The following is a 16,004-nucleotide window of genomic DNA, read 5'->3' on the forward strand; positions in this document are numbered from 1 at the left end:
GCACTGCAAATGCAAGCGGTTGAATATGACAGAGATGAAAATATCCTTCAGAAATGTAGAAGGAGAGAAGATCTAAAGATGCAACAACAAGCATGGGTTAATATGACTAGGATTGTGAATTTGGTTTTTGGATAACAAAATAAAGTTGAACCTGAGAGAAATACTGGTTTCAAAGGCATATGAGGAAGTGTTTATAAAAGAATCCCCTTAACATTCCTATGGTCAGAACATGGTAAGACATGCCTCATAAAATGACGAAACTTCCAGGTTTTAAACATTTACATTTATGGTTAAATAGTTTCAAAATGTTCACTGCCTCCGCTCAGATTGCAAGGATGTTGTGGTGAGCAACAGGCACTGGCCTTTCTCTCCTATGTGAACGAACAGTGCCTCAAGTATACTACGGGACCTGTACACTATGTGGACACCTGCTCGTTGAACATCTCATTCCAAAATCATGGTCATTAATATGGAGTTGGTCCGCCCTTTGCTGCTATAACAGCCTCCACTCTTCTGGGAAGGCTTTACACTAGATGTTGGAACATTTCTGCAGGGACTTACTTCCATTCAGCCACAAGAGCATTAGTGAGGTCGGGCGCTGATGTTGGGCGATGAGGCCTGGCTCGCAGTCACCATTCCAATTCATCTTAAAGGTGTTCAATGGGGTTGAGGTCAGGGCTCTGTGCAGGCCAGTCAAGTTCTTCCACACTGATCTCGACAAACCATTTCTGTATGGACCTCGCTTTGTGCACGGCGGTGTTGTCAAGCTGAAACAGGAAATGGCCTTCCCCAAACTGTTGCCACACAGTTGGATGCACAGAATCATCTAGAATGTCATTGTATGCTGTAGCATTATGATTTCCCTTCACTGGAACTAAGGGGCCTAGCCCGAACCATGAAAAACAGCATCAGACCATTATTCCTCCTCCACCAAACTTTACAGTTGGCACTATGCATTGGGGCAGGTGGCGTTCTCCTGGCATCCCCCAAACCCAGATACGTCCGTCGGACTGCCAGGTGGTGAAGTGTGGTTCATCACTCCAGAGAACGTGTTTCCACTGCTCCAGAGTCCAATGGCGGTGAGCTTGACACCACTCCAGCCGACGCTTGGCATTGCACATGGTAATCTTAGGCTTGTGTGCGGCTGCTTGGCCATGAAGCTCCCGGCGAACAGTTATTGTGCAGACGTTGTTTCCAGAGGCAGTTTGGAACTTGGTAGTGAGTGTTAAAACCAAGGACAGACTATTTTTACACGCTTCCGCACTTGGGGTCCCGTTCTGTGAGCTTATGAGACCTACCACTTTGCGGCTGAGCCGTTGTTGTTCCAAGACGTTTCCATGCCATAATAACAGCACTTACAGTTGACCGGGGCAGCTCCTATGACCGGTGGCATCCTATGACGGTGCTATGACGGTGCTACCATGAAAGTCACTGAGGTCTTCAGTAAGGCCAATGTATGTCTATGGAGATTGCATGGCTGTGTGCTTGATTTTATACACCGGTCAGCAACCGGTCTGGCTGTAATAGCCAAATCCACTAATTTGAAGTGGTGTCCACATACTTTTGTATATATAAATATGAACTCAGCAAAAAAAGAAACAGCCCTTTTTCAGGACCCTATCTTTCAAAGATAATTCATAATCTAAATAACTTCACAGATCTAAATTGTAAAGGGTTTAAACAGTGTTACCCATGCTTGTTCAATGAACCATAAACAATTAATGAACATGCACCTGTGGAACAGTGCTTAAGACACTAACAGCTTACAGACGGTGGGCAATTAAGGTCACAGTTATGAAAACTTAGGACACTAAAGTGGTCTTTCTACTGACTCTGAAAAATACCAAAAGAAATACGCCCAGGGTCCCTGCTCACCTGCGTGAACGTGCCTTAGGCATGCTGCAAGGAGGCATGAGGCCTGCAGAGGTGGCCACGGCAATAAATTGCAATGTCCGTACTGTGAGACGCCTAAGACAGTGCTACAGGGAGACAGAACGGACAGCTGATCGTCCTCGCAGTGGCAGACCACGTGTAGCAACACCTGCACAGGATCGGTACATCCGAACATCACACCTGCGGGACAGGTACACAATCCCTCCATCAGTGCTCAGACTGTCTGCAATAGGCTGAGAGAGGCTGGACTGAGGGCTTGTTGTAACGCAGGTCCTCACCAGACATCACCGGCAACAATGTCGCCTATGGGCACAAACTTACCATCGCTGGACCAGACAAGACTGGCATAAAGTGCTCTTCCCTGATGAGTCGTGGTTTTGTCTCACCAGGGGTGATGGTCGGATTCGCGTTTATTGTCGAAGGCATGAGCGTTACACCGAGACCTGTACTCTGGAGCGGGATCGATTTGGAGGTGGAGGGTCCGTCATGGTCTGGGGCGGAGTGTCACAGCATCATCGGACTGAGCTTGTTGTCTTTGCAGGCAATCTCAACGCTGTGCGTTACAGGGAAGACATCCTCCTCCCTCATGTGGTACCCTTCCTGCAGGCTCATCCTGACATGACCCTTCAGCATGACAATGCCACCACCCATACGCTCGTTCTGTGTGTGATTTCCTGCAAGACAGGAATGTCAGTGTTCTGCCATGGCCAGCGAAGAGCCCGGATCTCAATCCCATTGTGCACGTCTGGGACCTGTTGGATCGGCGGGTGAGGGCTAGGGCCATTCCCCGCAGAAATGTCTGGGAACTTGCAGGTGCCTTGGTGAAAGAGTGGGGAAACATCTCACAGCAAGAACTGGCAAATCTGGTGCAGTCCATGAGGAGGAGATGCACGGCAGTACCACACCAGATACTGGCTGTTACTTTTGATTTCGACCCCCTCCCCCCCTTGTTCAGGGACACATTATTCCTTTTCTGTTAGTCACATGTCTTTGGAACTTGTTCAGTTTATATCTGTTGTTGAATATTTTTATGTTCATACAAATATTTACACATGTTATGTTTGCTGTGGATAAATGCAGTTGACAGTGAGAGGACATTTTTGTTGAGTTTATATATATGTGTCGACATTATCAAGCCTTTAGATATTAATAATGATCCTACATTATATTTGTCAAACCTGACTGGTGTTTAGCCTAGTGTGTAATTAAAAGTCTCATTTAAAGTTTGGTTACATTTTCAGGCCCCTCATGTCAGCTTTGGTCTGGACATGACTGGCTGTAGCCAATACGCAGGCTATCACCTACACTTTGACATGTAGGCTACTGTTTTATTTACATTTACATACACTTATGCTTTTCTTAAGAGAATAGTTGTTTTTTGGTTTTCAAATCAATTTAATTTACTATTTTGGTTAATGGCCTTGGTGCCCTGGCAGATTGGGCAAATGGCCTTATCACGAAAATCCAAGCTTGTTGTAATATCTGCAAGAGAACATATGGGAGTGTCTGTGAGCTGTTATGTTTGAGGTAGCTAAGTCGTGAACTGTGTAGGTGATGAGACTAAGGTGGAGTGTAGTGTTTGTAATAAGATGTAGAGAAAGTGAGATCACCAAGAGTTCAGAGTTCCAGACCGCATGTCTGCCACGTCTACACATGTGCAATCAGTCACTCCGAGGCTGCCTGCCTGCATTGCCCCACCAATTGTAAGACCACACACACACACACACACACACACAGAAACACACACTGCCACAGGCATACTCTCCCATCACTGTGCCTGTCTCCCCCCTGTGCTCCTCACAACCTATTCACATTCACTCACATTATCATAGTGCCACAGGCATGGACCCCTCCCTCCTTCCCCCCTCTGTAATTTTGTCTCTTGTGGTGGGGCACAGTGGCTGTGGTTCCACAGTGACAGCTGGTGACAGCTGGTGTGCTGCAGGCTAGCTGGAGCAGAGAGGTCAGAGAGCACTGAGGCCAGTGACCAGCTGGGGGGGAAATTGTCAGACCCCATCATCGGGGCTTTGAGAAGGGTGTGGTGGAAAGAGTGTATAGGCCTAATGTCAATCTCACCACTGACACTGTACTACTGACACTGATGGCCTGGGATGCCTTCACATAGTCTTACATGACTCCTGTTTCAGTTGTCTCCTGCTTGCCTCTTTCCACTAAGCCATAGTGTTTTTTACCACCAAGGGGACTGGTTGCTTGCGTGGGCTTCAGATCAACACTACACACCGAAGTAGAACGAGACTCAGCTCTTCTGAAAAACTTGACTCTTACAGGATGGGGCGGGATTAAAAGACACTGAAAATTGAAGCATATCTGTAGTTTCTGGTCAGATAGGGCTATGACGGTTAGCTGTTGTGACGTGAGTACGTCCTTCCTCTCTACCATAGCTGCAGCTTTTCTTTTGTGAACAATGTAAAATGATACCTGATAGACAACATGTCTAGCTGCATTTACATTGTTGTGTATGCATTATGGAGATGTTTCCCAACCGCTGTGTTGAAGCATAGATCAGTACTCTGTGGTCAGAAGCCCTCTGTACTGCTGCACAACTCACTGTTCAACACAGCCTGCCAACTAAACTGTGCTGTACCAGTCTGCCTTCCCCTCTAGGGGAACTACACGCCTACTGTGTAAATTACTGTATGTCTGTGTGAGAAAAGGGAGAAATCAATCTCACCCGGAGCAACCCTCTTATCTGACATTTGGAAGATCATTTTATAGCTCTGGATCAGAGCCTGTATTGTGTTTGAGGGGAGCTTAAGAAGCCATCTTGTTGCTGGATGTGGTTGAGGTGCTGAGTGCCTGAAGGTTGTCGTCTATCTGTAGCCCCTCTTCTCACAGGTCCTCCAGGCCAATTCACACACTCTGATGTGGTCTGTGTGACCAAGTTATATGAACCCGCAGACACTAAACAGTAAACCACTATCTGCGAAGGAATCAGGTGCTTTAGTTGAGTTACTCAGTTTATCATCACTGCCTCACCTGTCAGCCATCTATGTAAATCAAAAAAGAGTTTGATTCTGCACGCAATGCAACCGCCCCTTGGGTATTTCAGGTTAGGTTTAAAGATAGATGCAATATGCCGAAATCGCTCCAGCTTTTCCTGGTTGCTAAAATTCTGATAGTTTGCCTAATTTCAGTTTTTGTGACAAAACAAGCAAGTTTAGTGTAGATAGTCATTGTACAATCTAAACCGCTGTAAAATATATTTTCCATAACCAAGGATTTTGTTTTGTCAGCTGTTTGAAGTTGGTGTACAAAACCGAACGTAAAAGACGCAAAAAACTAAACTTAAGCACGGGAAGCAAAGAAATAGCGCATATAGAACAGATCTACTGCTTCTTAGACTTGCTTTCAATGTGAATGACAGATCTATAACACACATGTCAATGTGAATTTGGTCAGGTCGCCCAAAAAGCCTTGCAGGCTTTAAGAACCCTCTGGTGTGACAGTGGTGGCACACCCACTCTGCCTCACTTTCCTTTCTATCTCTGGCTCTCTCTCTCCCAGTGCTCTGTGCACAGGAAGGATGTTGCACACTCCATTTCCTCAACACTTTTTTTGCCGATAAACAGATTTAGGCCTAGTTCCTCCCTTGAACACAAATTGTCAGTATGGTTTGTTTAAAGGTGTTTCAACACCTAGCAGAGGCCATGAAGTGTGTCCCAACACTGAAGCCTGTGGTCAGCATATCACATTGAAATACCTGTGTATTCTAGACTATATCTAGTATGACTCCTATTTCTTCTGAAATGGAAAGGCTGTACTGAAGCCAGAAGGCAGATGGTGGTTGGAATATCTTTGTTTTGAGTGGGACGTGTCAATATATTACTGTGAGTCAGAACCCTGGTGAGAATTGATGACGACTGTTTCTTTCATCTGACTATGAGTGTTCAAGCCAGAGGCTTTACATTACTAACTGCACCAGTGTACAGGTGCATGTCTTTCAACAACAACAGCCACACACACACACAAACTTAGACACACTCATGCACCAGTGCTCCCAAACCTGCAAACCACCGTACGTCTCTCAGACAAGAGTGCTCCCACAGCTGGCCTGGCCTCATGGAGGCTTGCTTGCTTGGTAAATGAGTGTACTCGCAACAAACAAACGTGTCTCAATCTGTCGTTTATGGCTGTGCCCCATTAGTGGATACAAAACCGTTTCAGCCCCCCTTCACAGTGACCAGAGAAGTACTCTGTTTACTAGATGTGATATATTGTTAACTCTCTTCCCTTCTCTAGGTATTAAATGAAGAGTGTGACCAGAACTGGTACAAAGCAGAGTTGAACGGGAAAGACGGCTTCATCCCCAAGAACTACATAGAGATGAAAGCACATCCGTAAGTATGAACCACCTGACCCAGACTCCTATTATGACTCAGGAGGACTCACCTCTACAGCTTATTGTTGCTGACTCGGAGTATGGGCAAACAGGACTCATCATGACTGCCAGGTCAATGTATCACATTGATTTGGAACTATGAAACAACTGTCTGAATTGAACAGAACAGTCCCGTCAACTCCGAGTACTGTGCTGAAATGGCCAGTGCCACCACAGTGGAATCTTCTCCCTGTGTGTTCATTGAAGCACTGTGAGGATTCTTAGAGGATATTACCTCTGGAGCACACAGTGCCAGATTAGTGCTCTCTGTATTAGTGCGCTCTGGGCCTCTTAGACTTAATTTAATATTGACCCTTCATCGCCACTGGGATTTTATCAGGTGGGATTTTGGAGTATGGAGGGGGCTGGGTCTGGTTGTCTCTGTCCCAAGGAGCTACGCCATGCCTTTGTCTGTCTGTGTACAGTGGATTGAAGTGAATGCAGATATATAGTGCAGGTATAAGCTGTTAGCAACTGCTCCAGGGCCAATTTCTTGATGATTAATGCCTGGACTTGGATAGTGAGAAACATCTGATCCATATTCTGTGTTAATGAGCAGAGATAGCAGAGCTCAGGTCAGCTGGTGTGGGCAGAGTGTGAGTAAAATGTGTGGCTGTGATCATGGGGAAGAGATGGCCAGCAGAAACAAGTTATCTCGGGTCTGGTCCCTGCCCTCAGTCTGTCTGTGTAATGGAAGCCCTGAGTGGAGTCATCCCTCTCTGTAAGGTGGAATGTACCCCTCAGCACCACTTCCTCATCAGGGGCTTTGTTTTAATTGTCCGGGCTGCCACTCATAGCCACATCAAAGGGGAAAGGTCTTGCTGTTCAGCTGGGCTGTGATGCTGTGTACAGGTCTTAGTTGCCCTTGTCAAGTAATGTACCATGCTGTTACATCACAGTTAATGCCATCATCATAAAAAAGAGTGAATAGATACTGAATAATGAATACAGTGTCTGTGGTGTTCTCAATTGATTGACTATTTAAGTGCTTTGAACACCTGAAAGAGAAACTCTATTTAGCCTAAATCAATCCCTTATCCAATGTCAGTAGCAGCATTTAGCTCTTGCACTAACTGACTGTGGGTCAGCTGTTAGTCCTTCCCCCATATAGTTTGGTGTAGCCTTAGTGTAGGGGGCAGTTGTGATCTGATCCCATGTCAGTAGTAGTGGGGCAGGAGTTTGCCCTTTGTCCCTTTTATAGACTAGCTGTGACGGAGTGGCACCAGGCAGCAAGTGAGCACACACACCAGTTGGGTACAGTGCATGGTTAGTTGACGTGACAGACCTACATGTGTAGTTGACGTGACAGAGGACAAAGTTAACTTTCAGGTCCCAAGAAATAGCTTCCACATCCAAGGAAGGCAACAGGCTTGCAAATTACCCACTCCCGACTCGGGGAGCTAGTGATGAAAAATAGCAGTGCAGGACTTTTTCGATGTCCTGTAATTGGAATGAGTACATTTTAAATCCTTTAATGAGGATCCGTTATTGATGTTTAGAAGTTGCATTTTAGAGCAGTCAGAAACGTCATAGTTTCATTAATTACGTTTTAACCCTAACCATCGGTGGGACGACATGTTCTACGGGGTTGCACCAATAAAAAAGGGGTTTTCTTGAACAAACTGTAAAATATTTGTTGAAGCAGGTAACATTATCATAGTACACAAGTAATGTAATTGCTTTTTATCTAGGTTTTTGTCAAATTACAATCTTACTAAAAATGTAACGGGGAGACACTTGGTTATCATCGTTATACAAATAAATGTGTTTTTCAACAGAATATGATTACTGATTTAAAAACAAATTAACTAAAAATAATTTTCTTATGTATTTGAGAATCATTAAACCATCATATTAGTATTACTTATGTCACATCAGAGGACAAATTCCAAGGCACTAATGCATTAAATGTTTCATTAAATTGGATATACATTTTAAATAAAAAGTGGCCACAGAACATTTTGAATTGTTTAGACATACTTCTTTGTAACAATTTTTTTTTACTTTCATTTTTGAATAAATAATTTGTTCACTTTTGTTTTGGCCATATGGCAACTACCCACATGCAGTACAGTAGCTTCAGCCAACGCTAGATGTTAATGTGCCTCTGCGTTTCATCTCCCGGTATGTATTCACAGACCAGACAGTTGTGCGTGTGTGTGTGTGAGACGCAACCAGTCTGGCTCCACATGGCCTGGCTGCTCTTTCCGTGCCTGCTTTAATTGCTCTGCCGGCACCTTTATCAGACAGGGAACTGTAGGCGGGGGCCGGCTGATAGAGGTCACAAATGCAAAGAGGATTAGGTCTTGGTAATTTTATTATTGATTTTCACTTTCATGCAAAGGAGCCAAGATGTCATCTCTCTGGCTGCTCTGGTTAATAATTAACCGGAGAGAGCGCTTTCTCTTTCTCGCTCTCTCTTTGCCTCCTGCTGCTACAGCTGCCATTGGCCCAGCCAGTGCTGCTATCACAGACCTTGCTGGGAGTGAGACATGCTCTGCTTCAGCAGCACAGCACGCAATCCCCACTCCTCAACCCCTGTGCCCTCACTGTACACAACGCCCACGGTTCTGGTTCTCCTACCTGCAGTATTAATCGGTTGACTGGGGCAGAGGCTTAAACTGAAATACTGTATAATCTCTCAGGACTGTAAACAGTGGGAGATGACCATGTGTCGTCCCTGATCGTGAGGGAGCAGATGTCTATTTGTTTGTTTCATGCTGGTCCGGCTGTGTTCTCTCCCCTGACTGTGTGTGTGTGGTGCTGTCCCTCCCTCCAGGTGGTTCTTTGGCAAGATCCCCCGTGCCAAGGCAGAGGAGATGTTGAACAAACAGAGGCACGACGGGGCCTTCCTCATCCGAGAGAGTGAGAGTGCGCCAGGGGACTTCTCCCTCTCTGTCAAGTAAGTGAACACACACATACACGAAAGGTTTAGAAGCCCTGCTCTACGTATGTTGGGGCGAGGGACTGCTCTGCTCTGCACTGTACAATGTATTGGGTAACAGACACAAACATCTGCTATGTTTCTCTTCTTTCTCTTCCTGTGTTTAAATACACTACAGCACCAGCACTTTCTTTTTTACCCAGTGTTCTGTGCTGCCCCCTGGTGTCTATGAACATTAACTCCAGCTCACTGACAGTCATTTTACAGCAGGATTTCAGCTCTCTCTTTCCAGCTTGCACAACACTGACGCAAACTCCTTGATTTCCCCATGTCTGTTTCCACTCTGCTTTACTTAAAAAGGCTGAATTCAGCAGCCCTCACTGTCATGGTGCTGTAATGTCTGTCTGTATGTCAAGTAGATAGACAATTCAAGATAATTAAAGCGATCACTATGTGACTCCACCCGTCTATTGCCCTCTGAGTACAGAACAAGGAGTTTGTCTTAGTAGAGACTAATCCCCCTGATGGCTGTGGAAGAGGCTGGTTTTATATCTGTCTGCAGCGTTACCATCCATGGGGTCATGACCTGTGTTCACACTGTTATAGAGACAGTCTGTCTTCCTAATGTGTTGCTAAGAAAACATGTCCACATGTATTTCCTTTGGCCGTTGGGATCTCTCTTCTCTGTCCTGTTTCAGCAGTTCTGCGTCTGTTGACTGTCTGCTGCTGGCCAGCTACCCATGGTTCTCTTCCTCTGTTCCCCGTCTCCTCAGGTTTGGAAATGACGTTCAGCACTTCAAAGTCCTGCGTGATGGGGCAGGAAAGTACTTCCTGTGGGTGGTAAAGTTCAACTCGCTCAACGAGCTGGTGGACTACCACCGCTCCACCTCTGTATCCCGCAACCAGCAGATCTTCCTGCGTGACATTGAGCAGGTCTCCCAGGTGAGCACACATCCCCCTTAACCTTCATCTCTGGCTGTTTACCAGTGTGGCTTTGTAGGACACTTAATGGTCACAACAACAAACTAGGTTATTAGTGTAAAATAATAGCTTTGAGGGAGACAGATTGGCCCCAGAGTTGCTGACTCAATCTCTCATCCTGCCGGCCTAACCTTTGGATGTCAAGGCATTGGCTCAGTTCACCAACGAGTCACGGTTGGTTCAGAAATCACAATCAGGGAAGAACCGATGCTTTGTCCTTTTGTCAGACTGTTAACATGTCTGGGACTCATGGATTTGTTTTGCTCTCTTTCTCTCTCCCTGCCCACAGCATCCCACATATGTACAGGCGCTCTTTGACTTTGACCCCCAGGAGGATGGCGAGCTGGGCTTCCGACGCGGAGACTTCATCCAGGTCCTGGACAACTCTGACCCTAACTGGTGGAAGGGAGGATGCCACGGGCTGACGGGCATGTTCCCCCGCAACTATGTCACACCAGTCAACCGGAACATGTAAATAAACATCAACAACCACCCCATACCCCCCCTCAACCCATCAAGAAGACATCAGGAGCAGAGAGGGAGAATGCAACAAGGAATTAAAAATGGAGGAGTAGTTCTGTTGAAGGCATCACCTTGTCGGTGGCAGCTGAGCAAAGCCAACTTTTAACACTGAGAATGTTCGCCTCTATAGTGAACACTTCAGTCAGAACTGAACTGTCATTGAGGAAAAAAACACAGAGAAACTAAGCATAGTGCACCAAAAGTGAAGGATGAGAATGATTCTATACCTAGACTCCCACAGCTGCTTCTGTCCTCTACTTCTTCACATTCTGCATTTCTTTTCCTTTTTTGCTGCATGTTTTAATCACCTAAATGAAATACCAATAAATCCTAACGCTGTTTTAAATAAAAATACATGTACAAATATTTGAAAAAATGATTGAAAAAATATTGAAAAAATAAGGATGTTATCTGCAGCAAGTTACCAAGTCCAAGATCATTGGCATGTGAGCATTGTACATCAGCCCAGGGCTGTATAAATAAATCACCTACAGTATAGAGAGAATCAATTTTTTAAGAATATATATTATATATTTGTATGTGTTTTACCAGTCATCACAAATTGTATTGTTTCTTCCATTTGTAAATTATGTTTAAAAAAATGTTATTCTGGATAAGACCTAGTAGCTCTGGGATTTGCTGAATTGTCAGTATAATTGTCAGTATAATTTTTCCTGGATTATTTGAGGGCTCTCAGATAAAATGGCATGATATTTAAAACGTGAAATAATTTCCTTGTCTGATAAATGAGAGAATAATCTTATTTTTAACAAAACCAATCGTGTCAGGAAGCTAGCAGCGAGTAGAGCCATGTATGCTGCATGAGCTGTTGTATTATGAAACCCTGTAAAAGGCCAGCCACCTTTTGAAGCCAATGTATTTATTGCAGCCATTTTACTCTTGGGCCGTGAATGTAGCTGACTGTGTCCATAGACATTGACATGAGGGAAGCAAGGTCGGAGAACTGAACTACACAACGCAAGGGATTCCCGAGAAGTGCTGAATTAGTAATGGTGTCAATATAAGATTATATAGAGAGATGTATGAAAAATATGCATATAGTACATATTCAAACACACACACGCATACATTAACAGTCCCCTCCTTGTTAGACTCACACATAACAAGTAGATGAGTTAGGATAATCACATGATGGCGTGATAAACAGTTTGAGAAAATGAAGTGTCTTTTATGCTAAAAGTTGAGAGATCAGCTTTACCAATGTTGTTTTTCTCTCTGTCTGTGGCGTGTCAAGCACTTTTTATGTTAAGCATTTGATTTCTGGTGTGTTTGTTTTCTGTGTGTTTTTAGTTTCTTTGTTCTCTCTGGATAGTGCCTTTCTCTCTGGTGTTTCAGTGTCTCCGACCTGCTGCTTTGAGCCCCTTTGTGGGGCCCGTCAATCCTGCAGTGAGAAACCATGTACATAATCCAACCTGTCCCATCAACCCCACATCTCCTTCCCAACATTGAACTTTTCTTATTTAAGTGTCTCTTGCCTTCTTCCCTATTGATACTGTTATTTTTTTTGCTTCTTTTTTTTTTATTATTATTGTTAATTAAAATGCAATTCTACAAATAAAGAGAGAAACCATGTGGTGTGGTCCATAGATAGTCGCATACAGTTATTTTTTTCATCTTGTGATTCAACAAAACTTTTGATGGCTAAATTAATCTGTCTAAAAATGTATAGAAATGAATAGCCCATTACCTGGCTTTGCATCTGACAACCTGTAGGGGCTGGGACATGCAGTGTTCAGCCATGAATCAGACAGGAATCACAAATAAATACCTATATTGACACATCAGGCTCCCCTACGTGTCCAATGCCAAGTTCCTGTCCCTCTGGGTGCCATGAACAAGCTTAATTTGACGCTTGGCGTCTTCAAGCACAGCCTTGGGTTCTTGGTACATACAGGGGTTTGCTGCCCAGTGAAAATGTACACATTGCATTACCCTCGGTCTGCTGGACTGTCTGCTTTTGTGTTCTGTTATTTTTAGCCCTTAAACACTTCCAACCAATCTGGCCACTTGCTGACTACATTGCGTCACATGCAGGCAGCCTTTCCACTGACGGACACTTAACAAAACAGCGGACTGGGAACATTAAGTGCTCTCCATCCTCAGTCCATGGAATTCATTATAGTCTGAGGATGTCATGTACTGTAAGAAGTCTCATCAGGTCTGGAGTCTAGAGACGTTATGTAAGTGAGCAGCATGAATATATAACAGACATATTTGATGACGTCCCAGATAGCCGGGGAACTTCACGAGCATTTACCAAAACCTGTCTTCTCCAAAAATGTGTCAGACAATCTCCCAGGGTCCCTATCTCCCACCATTTGAGGATCCATTAAATTATCAATTGTCTGTCAAATTTTCCACTAAGGGATTTGCTGGCTTTGAAAACATGGAAACATAATTTTTTATAGATGTTGATGCAATTCACTGTGTGTTATTGCATGATTAAGTGTTTACATAAATTATTAATTGTTTGCAAAGATGCAACGTACAGTTTATCTCTCCGCTTGGTGTGTGTGTGCGCGTGTCAGTTTATCCATTCGGAGGTGTGGGAGTGTGTGCAGAGAAATACATATTTGTATTCCCCTTCAGACATCTAGAAACATTGACACACACAGTGAAATAACACTGAACTTCCCATGTCATACTTTCTGGGGCCTATTTCATTTGTGGAAATACGTGTTGGGCCTATGTTTTTGACACCACTGGAGCATCTTTTTTACTGTGTTCAATGTAGGGGTTTAGCAGGTGGAGGGACTGATTGGATGCTCAGGTTAAACTACAGCAGTAATACACTTCACAAGCCTCAATTGTAGTATGGAGATTAAATTAAACCTGAGGGCCATGGGCACCATACATTTTCCAACATCCCTGACTCCTGTTCAGAGGATCAAGTCAATAGATTCACATTGCTGTCGTCTCTTGGATTAAAAGTCAAAGGGTAGTGAGTAAGTTAAACACCCATGTGGGAGGCATCCTGTCACTCACCCTGGGCCACACCAGTTCATGATCCACTATTGGAAGGTATTTTTCGAAGGCAAAACTTTCCAGATCTTCCCACTGCTATTCTTTATGCTGTCATCATATTCAAATAGGAATAAAGACACCACTGATGTTCACCTGCTTACTGAACCTCATGCAAATAGTCTGTGAAATGCAAGCATTGGATTCTTTGTACTCCAGTCACCCCGTTACTTATCAGACTGAGATATCTCAATGGTGTACTTTTACACTACCACCATGACACTCAAAATGCCTCAATACAATCCAGACTGTCAGATCAGCATGCCAAAACATGGTGTTTGTTATACAATGCCTTTAATGGGTACACATAGTTTCCAATATGAAAACTAATCTGTTGTACCCACTACATTAAATCAAACACAGACGCAACTAAAAGGTCTGTGGTAAAGATAATCATCCTTGTATGACTGCAATCCCTGCCTGCCGACAGAATGTTTATTCTGGTATACATAATGCATTATCGCCACCTCCTGGCAACTATCATCATCTGAAATGTATTTGTTTTCCTCATGCCACCATTCGGTACGACCACTGCAAGGCGCTATAATAATGTTAATCTTTTCCCCGTTTTCAAATTATTAGACATAAAAGTATGCATATGTCAATGTTTTCAAAGCTTCTTTAAAAAAAATTACGTTAAAATACATTTTGTAAAAGTGCATCACTACGATAATGGGGTGTAGTTTTTGCGTCCTTACATGTCCGTTGCGAGAATCATTCGAGATGAATGAGTAAATGCTGCCTTTTCCTGTATGAACGAACTGCATTTGTACTCAATTATGACCAGACTACACAAGACTGGACAGTGTACTGTATGGCTTTTAGCAAAAACCTACAAAATAATTGACCGTTGTCGGCAGGATTCGAACCTGCGCGGGAAGATCCCAATGGATTTCTAGTCCATCGCCTTAACCACTCGGCCACGACAACTTGGTAATCAGCTTATCAAAACATGTCTCTAATCTATATTACAACTTGTAACAAGTTCTTGTCGAAAGTGTTACAATGAAATGTAGTTTCTGCCTAATAATTTGTAGTTTACTTGATTGTAATTTTTTTAACAAAACGGTATAAGGTTGTCGTGGCCGAGTGGTTAAGGCGACTATTTTAACAGCAGCCGTAACGTGACGATGAGGAAATGTCCACTTTTGGAGAAATTGTAACACATACAGACAGTAACGTTACGATTAATGATGTATATACATAGTGGTATGATCTAGATTGTTATATACAGTACCAGTCAAAAGTGGACACAACTACTAATTCAAGGGGTTTTCTTTATATATTTTTAACTATTTTCTACATTATAGAATAATAGTGAACACATCAAAACTATGAAATAACACACATGTAAACATGTAATAACCAAAAAATGTGTTAAACAAATCTAAATAGATTTCTTATTTGAGATTCTTCAAAGTAGCCACCCTTTGCCTCCCTGATGACAGCTTTGCACACTCTTGGCGTTCTCTCAACCAACTTCATGAGGAATGCTTTTCCAACAGTCTTGAAGTTCCCTCATATGCTGAGCACTTGTTGGCTGCTTTTCCCTGCAGTCCAACTCATCCCAAACCATCTCAATTGGGTTGAGGTCGGGTTATTGTGGAGGCCAGGTCATCTGATGCAGCACTCCATCACTCTCATTATTGGTCAAATAGCCCTTACACAGCCTGGAGGTGTGTTTTGGGTCATTGTCCTGTTGAAAAACAAATGATAGTCCCACTAACCGCAAACCAGATGGGATGGCGTATCGCTGCAGAATGCTGTGGTAGACATTCTGATTAAGTGTGCCTTGAATGCTAAATAAATCACAGACAGTGTCACCAGCAAAGCACCCCCACACCATCACACCCCCTCCTCAATGCTTCACGGTGGGAACCACACATGCGGAGATCATCCATTCACATATTCTGAATCTCACAAAGACACAGCGGTTAGAACCAAAAATCTCAAATTTGGACTGATCAGACCAAAGTACAGGTTTCCACCAGTCTAATGTCCAATGCTTGTGTTTCTTGGTCCAAGCAAGTTTCTTATTATTATTGGTGTCCTTTAGTAGTGGTTTCTTTGCAACAATTCGACAATGGAGGACTGATTCACGTAGTCTCCTCTGAACAGTTGATGTTGAGATGTGTCTTATGTGATTTATTTGGGCTGCAATTTCTGAGTCTGGTAACTCAAATGAACGTATCCTCTGCAGCAGAGGTAACTCTGGGTCTTCCTTTCCTGTGGCGGTCCTCATGAGAGCCAGTTTCATCATAGCGCTTGATGGTTTTTGCGACT

General features: G+C 43.8%; 1 protein-coding gene and 1 non-coding gene across 3 annotated transcripts in view; one reads left to right on the forward strand and one right to left on the reverse strand.

The window, feature by feature from the left end:
- The window catches only part of LOC120039012 (growth factor receptor-bound protein 2-like), a 48,117-nt gene extending 35,831 nt beyond the window's left edge, over positions 1–12,286 (forward strand). For both annotated transcript variants that reach the window (XM_038984545.1, XM_038984553.1), the window contains 4 exons: positions 6,154–6,251; positions 9,072–9,194; positions 9,950–10,118; positions 10,447–12,286. In XM_038984545.1, coding sequence (XP_038840473.1) covers positions 6,154–6,251; positions 9,072–9,194; positions 9,950–10,118; positions 10,447–10,632 — 576 coding nt within the window. In that variant the 3' untranslated portion in view covers positions 10,633–12,286. The remainder of the gene's footprint in view (positions 1–6,153; positions 6,252–9,071; positions 9,195–9,949; positions 10,119–10,446) is intronic.
- Positions 12,287–14,569: 2,283 nt separating this feature from the next.
- trnas-aga lies at positions 14,570–14,651 on the reverse strand. The gene has a single exon. It is a non-coding gene; the product is annotated as a tRNA-Ser (tRNA).
- Between the last annotated feature and the right edge of the window lie 1,353 nt (positions 14,652–16,004).

Source organism: Salvelinus namaycush, chromosome 3, assembly GCF_016432855.1.
Source record: "Salvelinus namaycush isolate Seneca chromosome 3, SaNama_1.0, whole genome shotgun sequence".
In the NCBI taxonomy this organism is placed as follows: domain Eukaryota; kingdom Metazoa; phylum Chordata; class Actinopteri; order Salmoniformes; family Salmonidae; genus Salvelinus; species Salvelinus namaycush.